This window comes from Cryptomeria japonica, chromosome 10 (genome assembly GCF_030272615.1).
Source record: "Cryptomeria japonica chromosome 10, Sugi_1.0, whole genome shotgun sequence".
Taxonomy (NCBI): Eukaryota; Viridiplantae; Streptophyta; class Pinopsida; order Cupressales; family Cupressaceae; genus Cryptomeria; species Cryptomeria japonica.
The window spans coordinates 317,987,492-318,014,818 of record NC_081414.1 but is presented as its reverse complement, the minus strand read 5'-3'; the positions used below and the strand labels follow the sequence as shown (position 1 = coordinate 318,014,818).

General features: G+C 38.0%; 1 protein-coding gene across 7 annotated transcripts; it reads left to right on the top strand.

The window, feature by feature from the left end:
- On the top strand, window positions 1-27,327 carry LOC131036718 (uncharacterized). 7 transcript variants are annotated; one of them, XR_009359040.1, is made up of 8 exons: window positions 1-362; window positions 1,028-2,316; window positions 5,244-6,615; window positions 6,822-10,062; window positions 10,153-10,564; window positions 10,837-10,911; window positions 26,291-26,408; window positions 27,264-27,327. XR_009359040.1 is itself a non-coding variant. In XM_059211999.1 (6 exons), the coding sequence occupies exons 3-6, from the start codon at window positions 1,266-1,268 to the stop codon at window positions 10,180-10,182; spliced, it is 5,694 nt and encodes a 1,897-aa protein (XP_059067982.1). In that variant the 5' UTR covers window positions 1-362; window positions 1,028-1,147; window positions 1,251-1,265; the 3' UTR covers window positions 10,183-10,560. The 7 variants fall into 7 exon arrangements, 3 of the variants coding, with proteins under 3 accessions (XP_059067982.1, XP_059067981.1, XP_059067983.1); XR_009359038.1 differs by having other exon boundaries at window positions 27,260-27,327; XR_009359039.1 differs by having other exon boundaries at window positions 27,250-27,327.

Below are 27,327 nucleotides of genomic sequence, written 5' to 3'. Positions count from 1 at the left end.
ACTGTGATTCTTTTGCTCCTATTATTCTCTGCACACTATCTCTTTAAAAATTCTGCGTCACCAAAGCTTTTTACGATTTCTCTTACGGACCTTGTAGCCTCTGAGAAAAGGAGAAGCTGCTATTGATGGCCTTCTATTACTTGGTCCGGTTAATCGGGCGCCGGTAAGGAAAAAGTAATTAACCGGCAACCCCTCGTCCCCGAAGGATATTTATGAACGGGAGCTTTTGGATGAAGGCTTTTAGATAAAGCATGAAGAGGTGCTTCTAACTGGGAAACAATCTCCGAGGCGGAATAAGAAATAGACATCAAAGCATCCACAGCTGCTGGGTTGGGATTTGGGACTGAAACTCGACCTCCTAGGTAACGAACTAGACTTACGAACAAACGCCCTAGGGTTTTCGTCCTCAATCGGTTTTGTATCCACAACCTCCTTTCAATATGATTTTTGGAAACACTCTAGGATTTTCGTCCACAATTTTACACTGACGCTACTTTTGTGTTCACATTTATTGGCAATATGACAATGGTGGACTTGAATAGTGGGTTTTAATTGAACTGCAAGCAATTAATGTAAAAAAGCAAGCTCTTTTAGGGTTTTGGTTCAGTAAGGTCGTTTTGCCGGAATGTAGCAGGTTACTTGGGGTTTATTTTCAGGGTTTTAGTCTAGCATGTTTTTGTAAGAAGATAATGATAGTTGACTGGTTGCGTGTAGATTAGGTTAGGGTAGGTTGTTCAAAATTAATTTTACTGCATTTTAATGAGTTAAGGAGATTTGTAATGTAAATGAATCAGGGAATAGAAAGGTAAAGAAAGGTGTAAAGACTATGGTGCATTTCTATATTTTAATGATGATAGTCTCGGAATAATCCCAAAAATATGATTTGGGAGTGCCAAATAAACAGGCGCAACAATATATTTATAACCGTGGATATATATATTTTGAGATTCGTGTTTCAAATATACTGAGCCAAATAAACAGCCGTGACAATAGGATTGAGATTGTTAAATTGCTTTTGTGTTTGCAGGAGATCCTTGGTTTTGTATTTCCTTCAAAATATAAAATTGGAAGGTTGCGAATGTGAGCAATATAGAATCAGCCTGGAGTGATTTGGACTGGACTTCTGCTTCTAAAAAAATTTGAATTGGTATGGAGGATTTATATTGCTTGGTGTTATGAGATATGGAAATTTAGGGTTATAAAGGGACATGGACAGTGAAATAAGGAACCTGGCATCTCTTATTTTGCAGACAGTTTGATTCAAAATGTATGGGCCTCCAAGGAATGCTCCTCAGTTTAGACAACGGCCTCCTGGACATCATCTTCCAGGGCCGCCAGGTCCGCCTCCAGGGATGATGAACATGAATAGGCAATTTGGTCCTGTGATGCAAGGAATGGGTCCTCCTATGCATCATCCTCCATTTGCGGGTGGACAGCAGCAACAACATCAGCAACCTGGATTTGGGCCTCCACCAAATATGAATCATGCCATGCCACCTGGTATGCCTCTTGCACATATGCCCTCTGGGATGCCACCAGGTTCAATGCCCCCTGGACCAGCTGCAAGAACACTTGCCCCTCTTCCATATCAAGCACCACCTATGTCCTTTGTGACACCCCCAGGACCCTTACCTAGAGGGCCGCCTCCACTTCCGGGAGGCACTTCTGTACTTCCTCCTCCAATTCCACCACCGTCATTTACTGTTTTCCCTCCAGGAGGTGCTGCCCCTCCACCACCCATGCCACCTCCATCTCCACCACCTCCACCTTCATCTCCACCTCCTCCGCCACCACCTCCACCGCCTGCATCACCACTTTATGGTTCACTAAATGAAGCACTGGCAGAGGCACCAGCAGAGGCACCAGCAGAGGCACAAGCAGAGGCACAAGCAGAAAAGACTTCTGATATGTCTCAGGCAAATCCTCAGTTTCAGTCAACTTCACTGCCTCCACCTCCACCACCTCCACCAAAACCCATGGATGAAGAAGTTGTTAACCATATTGAAACTCTATGTCAGTTTGTAATTAGAAACGGACCAGAGTTTGAGAGCATGGCTCGGGCCAGGGAAGCCGGTAATCCCAAGTTTGCCTTTTTGTTTGGTGGGGAGCCTGGTAGTGATGCTTCCATTGGGTTTGCGTATTTTCAGTGGATGAAGATGAAGTGCACTGCAGAATTGAAAATGCAGCAGGAAACAGAAGCAAAGCAGCGTGAAGAGGAATTGCCTCTGTCTGGTACTACCAATCACAATGAATTGTTAGGAATTACTTTGGAAGATGTCTCGAATTCTCCTGCAGTTACAGACACAGAAATGGAAGGTGATAGTTTTATTTATTTAATTTAACTTTTTTGCAGAAGATCATGGATGGTCTTCTGTGTTTTTTGAGTTAGACGTTTCTTCTATTTTTATGAAGGACAAGATAAATGCTTTTTCCTTTGCAGCTTTTGCATTCAATGTTAGTAATTCTAATTTTTCATTTGCACTGTATTTTTATTTGTGGTATCACTGAGTCTATTTTACACCGCATTATAATCTAGGAAGAGTAGCTAGATCCATAATATGTTCAGAATTTGTGTGCATGCTTTGTGTCATATGCATATTTGCATGTGTTTGAACTTTGCAATCCATAGTTCTTGCTTACCTTGACTGCAATTTTGGTTCAAAGAACAAAGGTGGAAGCAATAGAAAAAATGTGATGGCAAATTCTATTCGAATTATAAAAATTGAAGCCATTCTATGGCTTAGCTTTGAAACTAGGTGAAAAACTTGTTAAATCCTTTAGTGGGTTTGTTAGGGTTTCTTGGGTTGGGTAGTTTTTGGCCCAGAATAAATTTTTGTATTTGGTTTTTAGGAATTTTACAGTCAATTATTAAGGCACTGTATTAAGCTGGTATTTGAATGCACTTTGCTCTAATTTAATTTGGGATTTAAAAAGAAACCAACGCTTTTATCAAGGACAGTGTAATTCAACGTGCATCCTAGCTTTTGTGAAGAACTTGCAATTTGATGTGTATGCTATCCCCATGGTAGATGATTTTGCAATGTTTGCTCATCTAGAAATGATTTATTTTATGTATGCTGGTAATAATTACACAGCACAGGGCCCACTAATTAGAGAACCTCCCAGTTGTCATTAGTGGCAGGAGGTATGGTGAACTTAGTCCACCACTTTCAGCTTTTCAACCTCTAGTCTCTTTAGTAAGTGTTTTCTTAATTGTCCCTGGCTTTTGGAATGCTAAATGCTTTTGAGTCTTGACAAGAGCTTTGAATCAGGAGTCCAAATTTGCCCCTAAGATATATATACTATATAACTGTTCTTAATGTATTCATGCTTTGACACTTCTTGAAGGGAATCAAACTGCGGACCTTATTTCAATCATTATGGTCATTGGCTGCTACATCATCTTTTTTGTGTAACACTAAATGCCGTTATTGTGAAAAGCATTTAAACAATAATGGACAGAATTTGAATCGTCTGCTCCTTGAATTCAGATATGACCTTGTGATTTTGATTTGGGGTAATGTTTTTGACTATATGGGTAGGATTTGTGTCTCGTTTAAAACTCATTGGAGCACATCTGATTGAAACGAAACTAAAAGCACCCTAAATTTACTTTAATATGAATGTTGAATACTACATGTCTGTATAAAATGGATCTATAGACAGTAAGGTTAAATACCATAGTTCCGTGACTCGCAGCGAGTCACGCGAGTCAGCGGGCCGGGTGACCCCTGCCGGGTCACGGTGACCCTGACCCGGGCTCGGACAGGTCAGAGGGCGTGACTCGCCTGACTCGCCGAGTCAGGCGAGTCATTCCCTGATTCGCCGAGTCCGAGGGTCGTGACCCGGCTGGAGTCACTTAATAAAGTGCAGTTCAAAAAAAAAAAAACATAACATTTTTTAATGACTTTTTTCGCCATTTCCCTTTCTTATAACACCTGACGACTTTAGAAAATAATAAAAGTATTTTTGGCCTCGCGGGGTGCTGCCCCTCGACCCCGCCCTGTATCGTGCCCCTTGACCCCGCAAGGGGCGATGCCCCTTGACCCCAAGTTGGGGGCGCTGTCCCCAAACCCCCATTGAAAAATATAGGGGGAAACCGCACCAATAGAAGTAGGGAAAATCTAACCTCTGACTCTGATTAGGCTCCATATAACAACACAACTTAGAAATCTTGGTAATTGGTATTTAGATTTAGTATTTCAAATTTCCTATAGTCTCATTTGAAAATGTAATTCTTATACTGTAATACTGTCATACATCTTTTCAAAACTAGTTTTTCAAGTACTATATGCATATGTATAACTATATCAGCACCACCACCCCGCCACCCCCCCGTCGCCGTCCCCCTGCCGTCCCCAAACTTAGGCCCTTGGTCCCCCCGTCCCGGAAACACGTCCCCTCGTCCCCAACACCTATGGCTACTCAGACTGGCACATCACAGGCAGAGACTATGGCTACTCAGTCATCCAGGACCTACCTTAGACGCCTTTCTAGGAGGCAGATAGACGAGGCTGAGCCAGAGCCTGAGCCATAGACTTGTTTTTGTTTACACTTTACAGTTACATATATGTTTGGGAACATTTGAAGTCATGGATTTTATATACATTGGACAACATTTATAACTCTATATATCTATGTTTTCTAATTCCTTCAGCTACAATTTACATTTCTACGCATGTGATGGATGTATGTTTATGTATGTAATCAAATTAACTTCTATTTGATGATGTTATAGTGTCTTTAAGCTTAATTCAATAATGGGTGTATGAAACAAGTTTTAAATCGTTAAAAATCTCTAAATTTCAAGGGTTTTCTTATTTTGCCGAGTCGTTGCCGAGTCATTGCCGAGTCCGAGCCGAGTCACGAGTCGAGTCAGCCTTGCCGAGTCAGAGCCGAGTCCGAGTCTGGGAACTTTGATATATACACTTCATACTAGTAAATAATTAACAGTTTGTGCACTTCATATCTGCATATTAATTTGAGTATTCATTTACTGGAGCATATTACAGCTTCCAGCCTTGCAAACTTGAATAACAGTTGTTAATGGCATTCACAAGAATGTTTCAGTTCTTACAAATGAAGTAATGTATATCTAGTATCATTGAACTTATTGTCGGATGCTATCAAACATTTAGTGGTATAGCTTCTTTTGGACTGTTTGTAGAATTGTAATTGATGTCTTCTTTTTACTCAATGGTGAAAAATGTAAGCATAACGAACATGATGGTGATGTGGTCCAGATGTGTGCCAGCAGTCTGAATTTAAGAGGCCTTCTGTTGAAGACCTTAGTCCAGTACAATCGTCACCAAAGGAGTTGCATAACTCATTCGAGGGTGCTTTTGCAGAACACACAGTACAAGTTCAATCTTCACCAGAAGGGCTTCAACAGGCATCTGAGAGCCCTTGTGTTGGGGAGCTGACTCCATTTCAAGTTTCCCCATCTAATCTTCAGCATGATTCTGATGTACCTTGTGCTCGAGAGGCAAGTCTTGTTCAGTCATTCAGAAATGAGATGCAGCATATATCTAAAGGAATTCATGGACAGGATCCATTTACTGTCCAATCTTCACCAAAAGTGCTTCAGCATGGATCTGAGGGATTTTGTGTAGAGGATCTGAGTCCTGCCCCATCACCAGCAAAAGAGGTTGAACATGGATCTGAGGGACTTAATGTTGATGATCTGAGTCCTGTTCAATCCTCACCAAAAGAGTTTCACAAGGCTTCTAAGGGACTTCATGTAGAGGATCTGAGTCCTGTTCAATCTTCACCTAAAGAACTTCAGGATGCATCTGATGTGGCCTATGGAGATTTGAGTCCAGTCCAATCCTCTTTGAAAAGGCTTCAGGAAATGTATATAGAAGATCTGAGTCCAGTTCGATATTCTCCAAAAGAGCCTGAATCTGTTTCTGAAGGACCTAGTGTAGGAGACCCGAGCCTAATCAGATCCTCACCAAAAAATATTTGTCATACACCTACTGGACCTTCAGCAATTGATTTGAGTCGTGGTGAATCTGTGGGTGAAGAACCTAAAGTACCTCACAATAATGAAGAAGTTATTCAGAAGGAAGAAAACACATGCACTGTCTTCAGTGAAGAACATGCAACTGAAATGAATGTGGAGCCAGAAAGAGATCTATCAACAAACGAATCTTTCGATCCAATCCCCACTGTTTGTGAAAGTTTAAAGCCATTGTCGAGTGTTTCTCTCTGTGAGGTTGGTGCTGATAATACTATTCATGATACAGATGGAATGGAATTAGAAGCTGTTAAATCTAGTTCTAATAATATCAATTTAAGTGAGGCTAACAAACCTCTAAATGATATTGCTCCACCACCTGTTTTACGAGATAGCAACATTGAAGACAGGGTAAATGCAGAGTCAAATTTGGAAAAACCAGCAATCCAAGAGAGCAAAATGCTAAATGTTGATGAGTTTGGCAGACTAGTAAGGGAAGGTGCTAGTGATAGTGAATCAGATGGTGTTTTATATAGTGGGAAAGGACTGAAAACATCCCGAAGTCGGAGCAGAAGTCTGTCTCCTGTTGGCAGGCATCGAAGGAGGAGGAGTCCCAGTCCACGCAGGAGAAAGGGCAGGAGGAGCAGATCTCCAAGGTTTGAGAAGCTTAGATTTTATTCTTCAGGCATTTAGATATATGGTATTATTGCTAGGTTTGAAGCTAGATGTTAAAATACTTACACTTTTTGTTTGTGCAACTACTTGATTTTAGTTTGCATGATTTTGTCCTTGCTCATGTTATAAAGATTGCAACTCTATTTAATGTTAATGGTCTGATCCAATGTTTCTGTGAAAATTTCAGTTGGTCGCCAAGGAGAAAAAGGAGCAGGACACCTCCAGCTGAATCTAGGCGTTCTGATGAACAAGGGGAGGGAAGAAAGAGGAGGGGTAATGTTGCAGAATGCATTTATTTTAATAGAGATGGTAGGTGTTTTAGAGGGGCATCTTGTAGATTTATCCATCACGAGGCACCTTCTGAAAATATTAGCAAGTCGTCTGGTGGAGAAAGGAATAGAAGATACAGAGAGACTGGGCAAGACATACAAAGCTCCCAAACTGCGACAGAAATATCTGTTACAACAGAGGAAGATAAAGTAAATTTTGCATCTTCAGACAAACTTTCTAATCATCAAGCTGACCTTATTCCAGAAGAAAAATCAAGTGGAAAGGAAAAACAATTAAATGAGGCTTCATTGAGTGAAAAGGGATCGCCAGTATGGACAGAAAATCATGATGTAAAGCTACCAGCAATGAATGTGAGCGCTGATTCTCAGATCCCTGAAGAGAGTGTCCATCCCAATGCAATTCCTGGAGAAAATGAAGTTGTACAAGCTCTGCACCAAAAGGGAGGAGATGCTCCTTCAGGGCTCTTGCCACTGGCAGATTTCCAATCCCAGCCTTCGAAAATTGAAGAAAACCCACCTTTGCAAACAGAAGAAATGCCTTCGCATCCATTGTCAACAGAAGGATTCCCTGTTATTTCTCTACCAATGAAAAATTTCACAATGCCTCAAGAAAGTTTGGATTTCAGAGCACAGCCTTTGCATCATGAAGATGGTAGATCACAGCCAGTGCCTATTGAAGATTTAAGAACACAGCCTTTGCATCATGAAGATTTTAGATCACAACCTGTGCCTTTTGAAGATTTCAGATCACAGGCACTGTCAAAATCAGTGCCAATGGAAAATTTCCAAACTCAGCCACTGGCAAGGCCTTCATTGACAGAAGACTTACGATCTATGCCACCACCAATTCCGCACCCAGTAGGTGACTTTCAACCTCAGCATTTCCAAATGGAAGGATTTCAACCTCGTCCCCTCCCAAAAGAAGACTTCCGTTCCCACCCCCCTGTAGGAGGAGGATTTCAACCAAGGGCATTTCCTGGGCAAGACTTTCCTCCTCGACCTTTGTCAATGGAAGATTTCAGATCACGCCCCGTGCCAGTTGAAGACATCAGGTCTCGGCCCTTGCAGTTGGAGAACTTCAGGACTCGTCCTTTTCTTGGGGAGGAATTTAGGTCTCACCCCCTTCCAGGAGAGGACTTCAGGTCCCGTCCTCTGCTAGGGGAGGACTTTAGGCCTCGGGCATTACCAGTGGAGGAATTCAGGACTCGAACACTGCCAGGGGAGGACTTTCGGTCTCGGATCATGCCAGGGGAGGACTTCAGGTCCCGGACCTTCCAAGGGGAGGACTTCAGGTCACGTACCCTCCCAGGGGAGGACTTCCGGTCACGGCCTCATTCGGTGGATGGCTTGAAATCTTGGCCCTTATCAAATGAAAACTTGCAATCTCATCCATTTCCAACGGGAAGCTTTCAATCTCAGACATTAATGAGAGAAGATGCAAATAGGGAAAATATTCAGAACCATCTCTTGCCTAGACAAGATTTTCGTTCTCCTCCTTTGGTTCGGGAAGATTTACGTCTACATACTACAAATCAGGATGGTATACATGGAGAAGCAGTTTATAGGCGAGATTTTGGTGGGCAGCCTTTGTTTAGAAATGATTCACGAGTTCCATCTTTATTCAGGGAAGAACAGCATCGTCCACATTTGTTAAGGGATGATCCACATGCACATGCATTACCAAGAGGTCACTCACAAGTTCCAGTAAATGGTTTTTCTTCTGACACTTTGCTTAAAGATGGTTTACACTTTCATCATTTGCCCAGAGAAGATCTTCGTATCCGAGGAGATGATTTACAATCTAGAGATAATTTGTTATCTAATCCTTACACTAGAGATGAATTACGCTTCCCGCCTGTTCATAGAGATTTTCCTAGTAATCAGCAACATGATCTTCTAAGACAACAGTTACCATCTATGCACTCAGTTATGCCAGGAAGTTCTTCTCTGCTGCAGCGAAATACTTTGCAAGAGAATTCACCTCTATCATCAAATCTCCATTTGGTGAGCAATTTTGATAATCAACGCCCAGGATATCTTGGGGGATATCCACCATCAAACAACTATAGTTCATTTACCTTAAACCGTAACTCAGATTCTCAGACTGGGTTCATGTCTAATCCAATAATGCGAGAGCCAGATATGAATACAAGTACATTTACTGCAGGAACAACAGGTTTTACACATCATGCATCAATTCATTCGGAGAACACCTTGGAGCCATTCAATTTACCACATTTATCAGGCAGTGGCCAAGGAAGTTATATCATGAGGCCATCTACTTTGCCATCTCTTTCTCCACGCAGTATTCCTAGGCCTGGACTAGAGCCACTACCTAGATCTATTGGTGCACCTGTGATGGGTGGAGAATGGCACTCTTATCCATATTCTCATCTGGGGGCATCTTCTCTACCAGGTTCACTGACACTTCAGCAGCCTGATAGAGATTTTTCTGCTCCTGGAGATCAGTATGATCCTTTACATGATAGTATTGAACCTGCTTCTCTTGGAGCTAATGAATCATTGAAGAAAATGTTCGAGTCTGATATAGAGAAGGATACTGATGCTAAAGCAGCAGAGCAGTCAAGAATAGCACCTGCGTTGGACAAAGTTAGTTCCCGCAATGCTGGGAAGACCAGAATTGGTGGTGCATCTCGTGTTCTCGATGTGGAAGAAAACAACAAACATAAAGATGGTGCCACTTCTGCTTTTAAGGAGATTGAAGTTGATAATGTCGCAGAGGCAGCAATGGATGCTGAGGTTGGTGCAGTAGAAAATGGAAGCCCTCTTCTAGAGGAAGAAGTGAAGAATTGGAGTCCAGGTCATCCGGTAGAGCTAGCCACAGGAGGTGCTGGAGAGATTGAAATGGATCAAGGTCATGTAACTAGTAAGAGCAAAAAGAGTAAAGATAGCCGATCAATGAAGCTTTTCAGGTCAGCACTTGCAGAATTTGTGAAAGACATGCTGAAACCTTCATGGCGGGAAGGTAACATGAGTAAAGAAGCATTCAAGACTATTGTTAAAAAGGCTGTTGATAAGGTTGCAGGTGCCATGCAGACCCATCAAATCCCTAAAACACGAGTAAAAATTGATCAGTATGTTGCATCATCTGAGGGCAAGCTTTCTAAACTTGTTCAGGTGGGTTTCTATTTGATGAAGTTTTATTATCACATTTACCTTGATTCTGCTTTAATTGTAGTTGATGTGGATGCATGTTTTTGTGTGCAGGGATATATGAATAAGTATGTCAGGGCTTAAAATCAGGGATGTATAGGTCATGACTAATTTTAGCTCTGTTGAAGATCACTCGATTTGTCCAGAGTGAGATGAGATACCTTGGGCTTGTTCAGCCTCTTGATTGTTGTTAGTAAAATGGTGATTTTGGAGGATGCAATCATTGGCTACATTTATACACACCTCTATAAAATATGAAGGAGACATCATATAAAAACGAATTGAAGCATCAAATCTTTCCTTTGATCTAAAGTTTGCCCATGCTTATGCCATGTAAATTTCAGAATCAATTTTTATGTATTCATCTACTAGGGGTGTAGGTAAGCTACCTTGAGACGTTTTTGTCAGAGCTGTTCAATATGATGCTTAAAGAGATATCTGATCAAGTCAGCTTTAAACTGCGCAAGTGAGTTTATGCTCTATTGTTACAATTCTATCCATATTTTCGTATGGTGATATGCAAATGTATATTACTATGTCTTATGGTTTCTCTCAATGAGTTTTATGTTTTCAATCTAAACTATTTTTTCATGTTTGTGCGTAATCAGTTTTGACACACAATTTAATTGGGATATATTCTAGAATTCACGCTCTTCTTGATTACTTTCTGTAGAAGGCTAATGAATAAAAATTCAATCTAAACATTGTTGAGTTTGTGTCTGTTTTACCTTTCTGCAGAGAGTCTGTCCTTGGAATTTGCTTGTCGAGAATAAAACCATAGGCCAGGACAATGGGATTGGGAATTCGAGTGAGGTATGGCAGACTTTAAAAATGTAAACCAGTTAAAGGTGGTCTGTAGGGTGCCTATGGTCCCTCCAAATGTTGAACATCTGAATTAATGGAATAATATCTTTGTAAATATGCTTTGGTGTTGATACATAAAATATCATAGGTTGCCTGTTTGGGAATGGCTGGGAGTGGGTGTTTGCAGATGGCTTTGGTATGGCCAGGTAAGTTGGTTGTTTTCTTTGCTGGGTGTGGTATGGTCGATATGGCAGTGGAAAATTCAATGATATTAAAAAATAGCCATAATTTTGCTCGAAAATATACAAAATTAAATACAGAACACAACTAATAATTGATAATTTAACTTCAGATACCAAAGATAATTAAAAAAAGTTATATTTGTGTTTTACTTTAAAATACGACAACAGTCAGTGGTTTTGGTTAGGTAGTTAGTTGGGTTGAAAATTTTAGTTTCTTGTTTCTGATTAAAATAAAGTTTATTTTTTTGGGGATGTGGGGTACCTGCTATGATGGCCCTGTGCTTTGTGCATGGTTCAGGTTTGCCTGGGATGTACCTGGGCTGGACCCACAATCTGGGCTGTGTCCAGACATACCCAGGGTAGACCCTGATTGGGTTTGGAATCTGTTTGTGTATGTCTTGGGCACAGGATATACCTGGTAATAAAGCAAATTCCGCAGGTGGTAACTGTTATAGTAATAAAGACCATTTCTAGGAAGGACCATAATTACTCTGAAAGGTGTTCTACAGTGGCATCATGGAATGAGTGTAAATTTTTGTGTAAAATACTACATGCTGACATGTTGAAAAATGAACTTAAAAATTAATCAAATAATTTTTTCTGCCGAAAGCATATCACACTCACATATGGATGCAAAAACGTCCGTCAATAAAAACTAGAAGCATTTAATTTGAGGTGTTTGTGACATGTAAATGTATGAAAAGCAAAAAATCATTTTATTATTATTTGTTTAATTTTATATTATTTAATGCTAATTAATCTTAACTTCCACCTATCAACTATGAGTTTAACTGATCAATCAATTCCATCTTATCTTCATCATGCAATCAGTTAACTTCACTATTATTTCAATCTAATATTTTTAATTAATATAACAATAATATAATAATATAATCATAATGTTGTTTTAATAGTAATAAGAATATATTAAATCATAATAATAGAATCATATTTTATAAATAATTTAATATTAATTACGATATCATAATATAATAATAATTTAATATTCATTACAATATAATAATATAATAATATTTAAGTGGAATAATGAACAAATATGATATCTTTCGGCGTACTTTACCCATATTTCCTTAAAAATTAGCTTATGCTAGTTTTAAAAAATTTCAAGCAAAAGGATAAAAAGGCAGAAAGGAGAGACAAAAATTCAAAACGAACTCAACAAACTCAATGTGTTTTATACACTACCTGTAATTTGCATATATTCTAAACAGACATAACCATAGTATCTGCCAAATTCTTCTTTCAATAATTGTTGATCGATCTCTATGCCGTATTCCAAGCCTTTAATTTTGGCAGATGATAGGAGGACGCTGGGAAGGGACTTAAAATTTGGCATCACATATAGAAGATATATTTGAAACAATTTGCGTTTAATGTGTGTGCTTCGATGTTTTATGTGCACACTTTTGGGACAATTAATATATTAACAAATAGTGAAAATCTAGCTGAGTATTAACACAATTTGAAAAAGATTTTGTAATAATAACATGCTTTTTAAACGAAATTGTGCTTATTGGGCAAGTCAAAAGTGGGTACAAGTTTAAAAAATATGTTGTCAAGTGCTTAAATAATATACTTTTGAAATGAAATTGTCCTTAAATTGGGCAAGAGAAATATTAGCTCTTGATGGTTAGTAATTCCATAATTATATTTTTCGGCCATGGAGATCCTTGAAATTGTGGTGATGGTTCAGAGAATAAAACAATTAACAAAAGTAAAGAATGGTCGCATCACAAAAATAGTGCAAGAATATGATAATTTTGTATTATAAATGTAGTTAATTTATTTTTCTTTTATCACGTCTATTTACTAAATATTTGTACATGTTGTATTGAGTTTGGCATCTGTTATATAAATAGTTTTAAATTTTTTTATCTCTTGAATATTGTTTTCAAATACCTTTCTCATACAAGCATCTAACTGAGACCAATACAAGCTCTTGTGAGAACTTAATAGAGAGTAATACAAGCTCCTTATGGGCACACACACAAGAAATCACCCATGGAAGACAAAGAGTCACTACTTAGAAATTTATTTTAGATAGAAATTGCAAGCACATTAGAAGTCAACTCAAGAGTCACCATTGGAATTATCACTTTGAATTCCAGGTTAGATGACCCTATGGGTATTTGAACATGGGTCTCTACAATCAGAACCCAATCTAACCAGTGGGCTCAACCCCTTGGGACTATTTTTATAGTTTAATATGTAAATGCTAATAATTGTTTGAATATACCAGATATGTGAAATTCCAAATGGTATCAGAGCATATGAATTTGAAACATTTGGAATTTTTTGCATGAATGAAGCTCTCCATTGGAGGTTGATTCCCTCATATAGGCTTTTGGAATGAGCACCATTGACATGGCCTGCATTGGTCTGTATCTGTGAAAATTGTTAGGACTTGATAAAGAACCATTTGGACTTGTGATGAATGGTCCTGGAAGGTCACAATTGGTTTTTTTACAAGCCAAATCGAACTTGCTAATGCTGTGTTGTGCCCGAGTCTTTGGTCATAGAACAAGCTTGAATGAACCACAATGGCTGCTGAAGAATGCTGTTTAAAGTGGTAAAGTGTCACATCAAAACAAACTTGTCTGTGCAAGTTCAAAAGTTAAAAGAAAGTACAGTAACCATTTGGTTCCTTAGTCATAAGGATATCTTATGCTTTGAATTCGAAAGGCTTCCAGAAGAAAGTACGTTGTTAGGAAGAAAACCCCCAAGACAAAAGGAAGGTATTATGACATCCAATTTGTTGACAAAGAAATGCACCTTGAAGTGATGTACTTCAGCTTTTACAAAAGAATTCAAGTTGAACCATTTGACTCATCATCAAATCTCAAAATGAATCAACATATGTTAGTCAAAATATAAGGATAAACTGAATTGTGAGGATAAAAAAATATAATGATGAATGCTTGAAGATTTAACCCTTTGACATCCTTTTTCTAATGGAAATATTTAACGATAAGTTTTTAAAGCTGCTAATAATCAAAGCTTTAAGAGATGCATGTGGGGTCCAAGTCAAGAATACTCAGGGCAATGAAAATTGTCTGTGAACTCACAAGGACAAGCAATTCTCATCTTGAATGTGAGTCTGAATACTTGGCAAGACGTTATTGCCTAGCTTATTCATTCTATTTGAGAACAAAGACTTTTCAATTATTCACAAAATTCTATTCACCTAATTAATTAATTGAATATCTAAAATCATATCTATTTATTGAGTGATAGCCATTTATTATCAAATGTAGTTGTTTATCTTGGATTGGTTTCACTATCTCTTGTCTCCATATTTTGTATAAGAAAGTTAATGTTCTATTTTAATAAACCTCATATGATATTCTATTTGTTAATGATTCAACGGTACAATTGAATTGAACTTGGTATAAATTTGAAGATATATGTATTCAAGAATATAGCATAAGAAAGTTCAAAATGTAGGGAATTCTCCTCTTTACCTTCTTGACCCTCCTTTTTCTTATGAGCAAAAGGATTTTGGTAGCAGCTGAATTTTTTTAAAGTCTTGTAGACCTCCTCTCCCCTGAAGAGGCAGAATTGTCTTCTTTTGTATTTTCCTCATCAAAAATGTCAATAGTAGGGCTTAAAGACTCAGTGACAAGGGCAGCTTATTTTTCTTTTCGTTGGAGTTCTTCCCCTTAACAGGCCAAGCTTTCTTCTTACCGTTATCTTTATCAGGGAGAGAAATAATGGATTTCCTTTTGTCTTGTAAAGACAACATAATTTTCTCTGGACTAGGGTCATCTTCCTTGTTGCTTTTGACCTCATCAACCCCCTTATTATGTTTCGTCTCTTTGGAGGCTGGGATGGAGGGTGACATACCAATGACATTTTCAAGGGCCTTAGAATGGAAGGAAGAACTTCACTAAACACAATTTTCTTTTTAACTCGCTCATTTAGGGTAGGGTTTTGAATTTGCCTGGTCATATTAGAAGGGCCAGGGATGGTCAAATTACCAGTAGGTGTGGAATTTAGGCTAAAGTTATATAAAGAAGACACCAAACCTTGGTGGTGGTTGGGGGAGGGGGTAAGCACATGAACCATAGCAAAGCAGCCCTTTCAAGTAAAATGCTTTATCAAGTGGTAACTTACCATGGATCAGGGAGCAGACAAATCTTCACAGCTGTAGCCTTTCCTGCATCTCTTCAGCTTCTCACCTTCTAGGATTGACTCAATCAAGTTCTTATAGCTTGTTTGACTAAGGCAGGGAACCTTTTCTCCATCATAGCCTAAATTGGTAGCCTTTGCAATGAGGTCCTTAGTCACCTCCATTTTCATCTCATCAATCTAGACTTTACCATATGCCAAATGTTTACGAGTTGGATTGTCAACTTATTGTCATGCCCTTTGATAGCCTAGAAAAAGATGTTAGGCCCTGTTTTCAAATATAGGCCAAACTTCCACATTCTGCTTAAAAGAGATAGGTAGTAGGCTTAATGCATAATATTTGTTCCTCATTGTTAAAATCCTCTCTTACTAGTGGTTATCATTGGCCAGAAACAAAGAAAGGCGACGGAAGATAGAAAACCCTCAAGGAGGCCTAACCTGAGCAAGAGCTAGGAAATGAAAATAATGATTATTAATATAGTGGAGATCACAATTCTTCGTATGACAAGCTCCTTTATTGTTGACATGCCCATCTAGATTGCTTAAGTACCTTTGCTAGGATGGCTCACTTGTATAAAGGTAATCATAAAATTAGTATTCCTGTTATGAAGCTTAGGAAATGATTACAAGGTGCTTTAGTCATTGTTAATATCTTGAAAAGATTGTCCTTAGAATCCTTCAGATGAGCCAAAACTTTAAAACATCTTTTCCCCATGTGAAACAAAAAAATTGGAAGGATTGAGCGGGCTTACAAGGAGGCCAAAAAACATTGCCCCCATTGATGAAATAACTAAAACTAAGGCATGACCTTATTCTATTTAATCTTATACTTTTGTTCCAATTCCTTTTATTTAAAATTAATTTCCACTTATGCCTGGACATAAACATTAACATAAATGTAAGTATGATTTCGTCTCTCAGTAGACAATATTTATTTGATTTGTAATGAGAGGTTACTATCAAGCGATCAATAATTCTATTCATTAAGCTGAAGGCCTAGATTAGCTAGGGCATCCATAGTTTTATTTTTCTCCTTGAAAGTATGTGAAATCTTTGTATGAGAGCTATTGAGGAGCAAGGATCTATTATTTTCAATGAAGTTTTTTGTTTTCCAAGGAGGGACCATAATGTTCTTAAGCAAATTGATAATCATCTCAAAATCCCCGTCGATTTCCACCTTTTGAAACCCCAGTAAATTGGATCTCTTTAAGCCTCACCAAGCAGCAGTGGCTTCAGCTTTGTTGTTATAACCCCAATATTACTAGCAAAACATTCAATCATTAACCCATTCTCATCTCTTAGGGCTGCGATTGCCACAACATGATCAGGATTAAGCTTACTATAGTCATCAAAATTCAATTTGACCCACCCTTTGTTTGGTTTTTTCCACTTAATTTTTTTTTATACATTTTTTATTGTAGAGTTAATTTTGTCCATTGGTTGAGTAATCTCCTAGGCAATACTATTTTTTAACTCAAGGGAGGAAGGCAGCTTAGAAGCTTCTCCTAAGTTAGTCACATTGATATTTTCTTAAGCCCTCTCTTAATTGACTAGAAACCATCTATGCTCTTTCTCATCTCTTCTTTAAAATTTTTATTATTCCCCTCCTTCCAGAGACCCCAAGCCAAAAAGAGGGGGGATTCCATATTTCTGTAGTAATAGGATGGGGGAACAGGGAATTATGAATCCAGTTGATGCTAGAGTCTTTGAGGGTAGCCGAAACAACCAAGCAACTTCTAGACTAGCAAAAACCTTCTCCCACACCTCACAAACATAGCTACAGTTGAAGAAAAGATGCTCCACTGTCTCTTCTTCAGCACAACTGATACACCTGTTAACAACTTGAAACCCTTTCTTCACAAGATTGTTAGTAGTTGAAACCCTCTCGTCACAAGTGATTTTGGAGATGATACTTTTGGGGTGTAACATTAGAGAAAACTTACAGATAGGGGAAATTTGAGTTAACCATCAAAAGAGATCCTCTCTCAAAGGACAAACATCTACAAATAAAGTCTTGTTCCTGATCTTTAATGTTTATACAAAAGACTGTAGATTTCTCCCTATTAATTTTTGACTTGAAGCTTATTTATAGTCTCTTAGGTCATGAATAACTCTGCATTCTTTAATCAACAGAGTTGCAAAATGCATTGTGTCATCGACAAATTTTTGGTGAGAGAAATCTGATACTTTTTAGGAGGCCCACAATCCTTCCATATCCCCCTTGCTTTGAGTGCTCCAATCAACTTGCGTACCAATTCCACTATAATTATGAACAAGTTGGGAAACAAGGGAACTCCTTGTCATTGCCCCCGAGAAGCTTGCAAGTGATCTTCAACTATGTTGTTGACCAGGACGGAGAAGCTTGCTGAGGAGTAGTTGCTTTCAACCCAAGTGGTCCAATCATCGCTTAACCTGAACTCCTCCAAAACTTGATCCAGAATATTCCAATTTAGTCTATGCCTTAGGAATATGCTTTTTAGTTTGCTACCTATAAGGAGTGAACCAACTCATGAGCAATGATGATACCGTCAGTATATTGCTTACCTTTCACAAAACTTCCTTGTTCCTCTGAGATGATATCCATGAGAATACATTTCAGTTTGTTTGAAATGACCTTGGAGAATATTAGCCTCCTTCCTTTTGGGAATAGGAGTGAGGAAAGTAGCATTGAGAGATTTTAGAATAGATTTGGAATTTTGGAATTCCCATTCCCTTACAATATCTACTATCTCTTCATATAGAAGGCCCCTAAGGTGTGGGAAGAAGAGAGAGTAGGGAAACCATTAGATTCAGGAGCTTTTATCCTGCCATATCAAAAGAGCAATTTGGACATCATTAGTAGTTATCACCCTCATAACAGAATCATTATTTGCTTGACTGACTAGGGTCAGACTATGGTTTATAAAGATTTCATGCTTATCAAGGTATCACTCACCACCCTCTAAGAGCATTTTGCCCAAAGTGAGTACAAGGAGGATTTGAGGGCTTTCTTCCATCTTCTGAGTTGAGCTCGGAGATTAAATTCCTTTGTATTCAAAGTTTATAGGTTGTAAGAAAGAATTTTGTTCTTCTCGCCTCTGGCTCCTCCACTTCCATCGAGCGCTTAATTGCTACTAACATCAAATTTTTCTGAATCTGGAACCCTCTCACTATTCTCCTTGGACACTGCCTCCTTGAATGTTTTATTGTCTGCAATACAAATATTCTTTGCTAAACCATTGTTTTGATCCTTATGTATCTCGGGTTTTCTACCCGAGGTACTATCTTGCCTGGGGATTTCATGCCCTGATCAAACATAACAACTAGCAGCAATTATTAATTCAAAAAATTTTAAAACAAAAAAAAGGGGCACCTAACCTAGTGTGGGAAAGCAAATAAAGAACCATAAACAAAACACAAACCAAGATTCCCAGATCCCTCCTTCAAAGAACTAAGAATGATACCAAGGCTGGCCAAAGGAACGAAGAAGAAGCAGAAGGCAGAGCAAGATCAAATCAGATTAACAATGGAGGGTGACTCATCACCTCCCCAGGACCTGAGTACTCACTCCCATCAACTCCAACTAACTTATATTAATAATTTTAATATTAGATAATATATTAATAACAATAAAATTTTAAATATATTAATTTATTTATTAGATATAATTCTTTATTAACTATAAATTTAAATTATTTATCTATTGTTAAAGCTTAATTTATTTTATATTTACAGTTTATATATTAAATTTATTTATTTATATTATGTAGATGGGGGATTATTCTGTTGTGGCCCTGCCCATGAAATGAAAAAAGACAGAAATTAAAGCTGTTTTTTTACAGCAAACCTTTCTCTTTCTTCGTTTCCAGATCTAAGGATACAGGAAGTAATTTTCTTTGCTTGACCAGAGATTTCTGATTGGAAACCAAAGTCCAATTCGCACCTCTAGGGAAATCCAAGACATGCAACATAAGAGGCTTCTTTTTACATGGAGATACTCATTTTTTAAAGGGATTGAGAGGCAGTACAGGACCTATAGGAAGTTTGCTGGCTGTCTCTACTGTATGCACTGAAGGGGACGATCCTTTTGCTGGCTGTCTCTACTTTATGTGCTGAAGGGGATGATGTTTATGCTGGCCATCTCTACCGTATGTGCTGAAGTGGATGAAGGAAAAACTTTAACCATTTCTGGAGCTTTCAAATTTTGCTTCTTAGAACACAAGAATGGGAATGCTGAGGACACTGCAGCAAGAGTTGGTATATCCTTAACCACAGGAGAATGATGGTAGGTGTTGGAGTATCCACTACCACAGGAACCTTAACTTGAGGGGGTTTTAAAAGCAACTGAGCCTCCAACTGAGCACCCATGACAATAAAGTTGTGGGGAAGAGCATCTTTCCATCATATAGCTTGGCTAGTAGATTTCTGTTTAGGGCTAGAACAATTGGCAGCAATTTCTCCTGTAGCAAAGCACCTATGATAGTGGAAAGCAAGTTCCTCATAATCCAAGGCCTACTTCCAAGATCTCTCTTCCACATTCATAACAATATGTTTTGGGAGATCTTTTGAAACATCTAGCATAACTAAAATATGAGCAAAAATATTTTAGGGAGATAGCAGAAGTTCCCACATCTGTATGTGCCCAAAGATTTTCCAATCACTGCTTAACACAAGGTGAGTCAAAAGTGGAGAGTGAGTTTTGTTATCGTAATCCAAATTGGTGAGGCATTAAAATGTTGTGTTCGTGGATTGAAGTTTGGGAACTATGGCTTCATAAGGAAAACAAGTAACAACAAACCTAAATTCTATCATGAAAATTAAAATCTAACTATTTAGTGGATTCAAACACTACAGTAAGAAAATACTGTGAATGAGGACAGATTTCAAGATGACTGCATGTGTGGTTGCCATGAGTTTAACAACCATTTGTGAATCTCAGAAGCACTTGGCCAAAGCTGGTTAAAACTTAAAACAGCAGATCAAAGTACATTCAGAGAAGTATAATTCTCTTTCCAATGCCTCTTCACCAGAAACTGGAACAGGGGATGACTTGGAGCAGTTGAGTGGCATAATTCCTACTACACTAGCTTTTTTCAGCAGTCCATCTAATTTGTGTTTCTGAGCAGGATTAGAGGGCAGCTTTATTCACTTACAGACCTGCAGAAGAAACCTTCTATCTATCGCAACAATAGGCACAACATCACTGCTAGCCTGGAGCCTTAAACCTAGCAGCTGGTTAGGGTTAGGAGGGGAGCACCAGCAGGGAGTAGACATTCTTGATCTCTCTATACTTTTATGTATGAAATTTATTGTTAAACTTAATATGCATATATTTATTTATCGTCTATGATAAACTGTAATTTATTTTACTATTTTCTATATATAATTTTTCAAATAATATTATATTATATATTATTTGTGCCGTTGTCCCCAAAATTTGAGGAAAACATTGCCGTCCTTGTAATCTCTGTGTGTATCCCTGTTCCAAAATTCTGTTAAAAGCTGTATATCTCTAATAGCAAAATATTTGTTTATTAATACTATAAATGGAAGTGCATGTGATTCACAATCCTTCAGACATACCTTTTGGTGCATGTTTATGTTTATTTACGATGGATAAGTGCTCGTGATTCACAACCCTTCAGACAGACCTTTTGGTGCATGCTTATGTTTATTTATCACCATCTCGAGGAGCATATTTTAAGTGCTAATTTGAATCATTTCCATTGAAAAACTGTAGTTACAATTTCAGGATTAGATTAACTTGATACCATAGACTTTGGATAAACTAGTGTAAAACCATGAATATATGATGGAGGGTTGGAAATGACATGGACATGGATAATCGAGTGGAGAAGCCTAAATGATGGCTGGAATGTGGGATGAAGCATGGCAGATTCACATCAACCTAAATATTGGTTAAAGTGAAGAGATGGATAAGCCATTGCAATGTCAAACCATGAAATCATCAAGGGTGAGAGGCAAGATGGCCATGGAATACCTAGTGGAAAACCATTGGCCCGAGAAGCTAGAGTTTAAAAGGCTCCACGATATGAATAAACTTGTTCCTCAAGCTTGTTTTTGGTGACTTTATTTTATTTCATAAGACACAACATTTGCTGAAGATTTTGCAAATGGGGTAGCAAGCTAAGTGGGCTCGATTTTAGGGGAGATTCGAAGGTTAATTACATTGATCTCTAGGAAGTTTGGGTGCATCATTACTTAGTGCATCATCTAGATGTGATGAGTGCTAAGTAGACCATGCTTATGGTCATGTGAGTTGGATTTTTTTGAAACATGACTCATGAAATATGGGTTGATGAAGAAGATTAACTCAAAATTACACAATGGAGTTCTGATAAATCATCAAATAAAACTGGAGGTTATTGGTGGATTTTGTGGTTATAGTGATTGTTTGAGTAATGCTGCAGTTCTCTATTGATTTTATTATAAACATGAAGAGTAGATACTCAATTTTCACGAGTCATGGACAGATTAAAAGGCGAATGGATAGTGGTACTTGGATCAAAATTTAATGGATACGTAACACTATTGTGATCTGAGTCAAGCTTCGCCACGTCACGTGCTCACCTTGGCCTTGCTGGAAGTCCTGCATGACTTCGGAGCCAATTCCAGTTAGCAGCGTGCCATCTTTTATGAAATCACACAAAGCTACAGGGCATACCACAACTTCAAGTGCCCATATTTCAGCAGATTGACGCAACTGCTGACAGCATCCCAGATGTTATGCAACTTGATTTGGTGCTTAAGCCAAAGGCTTTCACACAGACAAAACTATGTATTGAACTTATGCGCTACATTTTGCTATCCAAGCTTGTGTAAGACCTTACTGCATTTTCATCATCAGCCTTGCTAGGGTCCAAGACACCCACATACCAAACCACTAAATCTACTTGTGGTGCGCAATCTTGCTAGGCACTGACAATATTGCAACCTTCCTCCTCAAAGGAGCCTTTGAGTGGAGCTGTAATGCCCCCCTTTTAGCCAGTCATGTGGTGATCTGTCGTTAGCCCATCTTGCCATCGTCCCGAGGGCTAACCAGGACTTTTTAGGGATCAGTGTGAGATTTGGCATAGGTAATTCCGGTTTCAGGCCAATTGGAGGTGATTTGGCAGGGTTTCCAGATATTTACTATTTATAGTAAGTCAGCAGTGGCTCAGTGACTGAGATTATTTGATGCATTTTTTAATCTCGGTGTTTGGGTGATCATTATTCGTCATCAGGTTTGCAAAATTTAATGAGCCATTAGTTGATTGGGCATTTAAGTTCAAAGATATTAAAGTTAAATTTAAATATTTAACTTTATTGTGTTATTTAATATTGGGACTTATGTTAAAAGGGAAAATTTAAGAAGTACACTTTAACGTGGAGACATAAGGAGGCAACATTATTTTATTATAACTATGCTTTGTCCCACATTGTTGGTGCCTTGGAAATCGCTCCAAAAGAAGCTATATGTCAGGCTGGGTAGTACGATTTGGGGTATGCTTATGTTTGGTTAAGGTCATTTTGGTGATTCGCAGAAGTGAGATTTTGGCTTTTGGGGACGTACACCCCCAAAGGTGACATTTCTTATGCCTGTGAAAGACTAGGTCTGAGAAATATTGTTTGGCATTAACTGAGGAATCATTGTAGCTGGAAAATACCAGTGCCTTGGAACGATTTTGGCAAGAATGGTTATTGGCTGGTGTTAGTGCTGAGAATTCTTGCGCCAAAGCAGATATTCATGTGCCACGATTCCTACTTCAACCTAACGATTTGATTGCTGGGTGTGATAATTTGTAACGGCTGCTGCAACTTCAGGTTGGAGAGGCTAGGTACCTGGGCGCTTTGCCTTATTGCTGGTCGTAACTTATTTCAGTGTTGGCATGAGGTTTACATTTGTATGGGGGAGCTGGAAATGGGTGTATTTCCTGTCATTTCCATAGGTGTGCACAAATTCGAATGTTAGCTGCAGTTCGACGGCTTGGAATGAGCATTACTGAACAAGGGACAATCTCAGGTGGACGAGAATAAGCAACGGTATCCCTGTTCCATGTTCCATGCCTGTGTCGTTATTCTCATTGGCAATATAATTAAAGCATTACATATCTTACCTGCTATATGGTTTTGAAATTCAAATGAACTGCAATTTTTTCATTATAAATGCTGCAATTTGTTTAACTCCTGAATCTAATGTTAAAACATTGTAATGGAAGTTGAAATAAGAGTTCTTTAATGCTTGTAAACCTGTATGTTATTATTGGTTGGACTTATAACTACCAGTAGATAAATGTATGGCAACTGTTTGACAAAATACCTAGTGAGTTAGAAGAAAATCTGAGTGCATAAAGGGCAGCCCACTACAGGAGCTCCCCCAAATTTGAATCATGCATTTTGATGAAATCCAGTGCTAACTAATGGAAGGCTAAGAGTCAACTTGAAGCACACAGGTTTCAACTTTTATAATGGTTATTTGGCCTTCATAGCTTTGTAGTAGACTGTAATATGTATATCCATCTCAGTATCATCAGACAGATGACAGAGGTGTAGCTGGTGGTAGATAGGCAGCCATACATCTCTTTCTTGAGTATTTCATGTATAGAACACAGATTAAAATGCTTTTCTGTACCACTAATATCATCTTTCTTGTGCATTGTCTTTTTTCAGTATATCTGAATCATATTAATAGTGCTTCCACACGTGACACATCTAGAATCTAACAATTTAGTGTCTATCCCCTGTATACTCCTCGAGATGTGGATCACAGTGGATGGTGTCTTGGTTTTGGACCATTGTTTGGTGTTACTTAAGAGCTGCTTCTTATTCCTGCAAGTGTGATTCATATTCACTTGGTATTTGTATTGCTCTTTGAAGCTTCACTATTTTTTCTTGTGCAATTTTTGGATATGAATGACTAGGTTTGAGTTACAAACAACTCTTATTTATGATGGGAATCTAAGATTTATTTTTTTGTCGACTTCATCAATTTAGATCCTGTCAATCATTCATTGCAAGTACACTACATTATTATTATTTGCAAAAAGCATTGGCAGTGTGCAACTTCAATAATTCTGGAGAATTTGGGCCATGCAAACCTTGCCTGGAGAAGATTGTAAGGCTTAGATAAACCAATTTATATTAGTGTTGATAAAATACAATATCCTTGTTGAGAAGCATTCACTAGTCTCCTTGGTTAAGGTACAGCAAAACGTCGTTCTGAGTGAATGATACACACATGCTTTGAACCATCAAATTACACATTGGGCTTTTTTGAATAGTCTCATGCTGGTACCCAAGCTTCCTTTGTTTGTTGTAATACACTTTGTTTTGCTTTGTCACCTTTGCCTCTCATACCCTTGCTTCTTTCTATGCAACTTGTGCTCCTCATGGTATCTGAAAAGGATTGAGCCAACAACTACAGTATAGAAACTGGCCAACCAACAGCCTCTACTATCTAAGGTGGAAGGGAATTTCAGTGCTGGGTGGGAGGCCTCACCATTATAGTGTAGGAAAAGTAGGGGCCCCATTATAGATGGGGAGAAACATATTTGATAGCCAGGCGGAAAAGATGGGGAATAAACAGGTTACCCCTTTAATCAGAGAATTGCATGGGATTCTTTTCTCCTTCTCAGTGAAATATTTGATCCATCCCATTCCATGTTCACTAATGGAGGTAGGCCATTGATTGTAGGAGTCATTGGTGCAGAATCCAATCCTGGACACAAGGAACTAAATATCTTGAACTCTTATGGTTAAAAGAGATTCCATGTATATAGAGCATCAGGTAAATTATCTATATCTGTCACATTTAAAGGGATGTACTGGCTAGGGCAGATTGATGCCTGGTATGACTTGATTGATGCCTGGTATGACTTGATTTTATCAAGGTTTAGGATGTGCAACCTGCTTTCTTGGCATGATTCTGCAGTCTGATCATAATATGTTAACAATTAGAATGGTAAATACCAATCTGTATTCGGGTATTGTGAATCTTGTGCATAATTAATGAAACAAAAACTTTGGTGGTTGCATGTATATTCCACACTAAACATGTCCCAAAACCATAGGACAAGAAATCATGGTATTTGTGCTTTGATATAATGGCAGTTGTTTTTAAGTCATTTCATAGAGACTGATATAGTTTTCTGTTCCAGTTGTATTATGTTTCTCGCATGTCTGCTATTTCTAATTTCCGAATGATATTAATATTACTTTCGCATATAACAAATCTAGATATTAACATTTAGTGTGCTGCGTCCTTGATATTTCCTGGTACCTGAGATGTGGAACAAAGACTATTTTGGTGCTACATGAGAGCTGCTTTATACTCCTGCAATTGTAGTTCATATTAACAGACATTTATATTCACTTGAGTTTGTATTACATTTTTGAGATTTGCTATTGCTTCATGTGCCATTTTTGGTTATGACTAGGAGTCAAGTTCTAATTTTTCATAACTTTACCACTTTAGTTCTTTTCAAACATTGGCTTCAAGATCACCACTATTAACAACACCATTGCTTGCAAAAACTGTTGGCAGTGGGCAGCTAGAATTTTGAAGAATACAGGTCAAGGGAAACTTGCCTGGAAAACCAATTTATATTTGTGTGGACAAAATGTAATATCCTTATCCAGAACCATTCACTTATTTTGTTGTCAAAGTTGCAGCAAAAAGTTGTACTGAATAGCATATACACTCGGGACCTTTTAATTATGATTTTATAATTATAAAGTGTTCAACTACTATATATCTTGAACTCTTATATTGAGAACAGATTCCATGAATATATAGCATTAGGTAGTTTATCTATATGACTATGTTTGATGCTGGTATGGATTGATTTTGATAAGGTTTAGGATATGCAACCCAGTCATACAATACAATTTGAATATTGAGTTTGTGTAGATCTGTCATGATGGAATGAGATGTACGTGTTTTGATATTGTTATGCTTAATCGTAATTCTAATCTGTCATGTTAAAGTTTCATCCCCATTGTTGTACTGAATGGGACAGGTTCAGAAACAGATTCTTGCACATCGTGGGTTTGGCCGGGGTATGGCACTGCTGTCCCAGGTATCCCATGGGTATGTCTGGCCATGCCTTGGCTGTTTCAAGGCGAACCTGTCAACAGGTAAAAAAGAAATGCCATCAATAGAATGTAGAACTTCCCCAAAGTTCATTCATTCACTATTTTATGCATATTACCTGTCAAAACTAGAAAATCACTATTAATTTTTGATTTGTTTTTCTATAAAATAAAAATGCTTGCCTTCCTCAAGTTGCCATGGCAGTCTTACAGCCAAAATACATGGATGATATGCTGTTGACATCTTATGCCTTAATAACATTATAGTCTATTTGAAATTTAAGCTTGTAATATTATATTTTTTTTTGTCTTAGAACAATAATTTATGTATACTGAATTAGCATTACAGTATGTTTGAATTCAAGATTGTAATATCATATTCTAGTTCATAAAAAACACTTTTGTACTTTCTTTTAATTAATTTCGATTGTTGTGAAGAAAAAAAACCTTTTTAGTATTAATTCCTTTTACTTAGGGGTTGTCTAGGACATGGTTTGCAGACCTGGTTGAATGGCTGAGTGGCCAAGTACTTGTGGGTTATTAGTAATTTAGTACAATCATCATAAATTCATAATAGTTATTAGTTAGTAGCTAGCTATTTTATCCAGTTTCACTATCTGGCTTCGGCTGATGATGCGATTTTGTAATCCTTATGTATTCAAGAATTAAATTTATTAGAAAACACTTCATCATGGTTTTCTAGACTCATTTGATACATTTTGTAATTGAATTTGGCAAAAAAAAAGGGTTTTTATAAGAAATTTTAGTACTTTTAAGTTGCTGAGTCAAAAATTTTGGGCTTGCCAAGTACTCTCTGAGTTCGAGTTTTGATCTATGATTTAGCCTAATCTAATAACATTTATATACATAAACCTAATTCTAACAGTGTCTTCCAGTCAGAAATAATGAAGAGTCTACAAAGAGCTGCTTCACAATGTTTGGGACTTCATGCAAAGGCAAGAAG

What these genes read in the sequence shown, in the direction of transcription:
- LOC131036718 (XM_059211998.1), top strand. Translation starts at nt 1,266, where the DNA reads ATGTATGGGCCTCCAAGGAATGCTCCTCAGTTTAGACAACGGCCTCCT. An exon ending in TACAGACACAGAAATGGAAG is followed by an intron (nt 2,317 to 5,243) that starts GTGATAGTTTTA and finishes GATGTGGTCCAG; the next exon opens with ATGTGTGCCAGCAGTCTGAA. An exon ending in AGCTTTCTAAACTTGTTCAG is followed by an intron (nt 10,063 to 10,152) that starts GTGGGTTTCTAT and finishes TTTTGTGTGCAG; the next exon opens with GGATATATGAATAAGTATGT.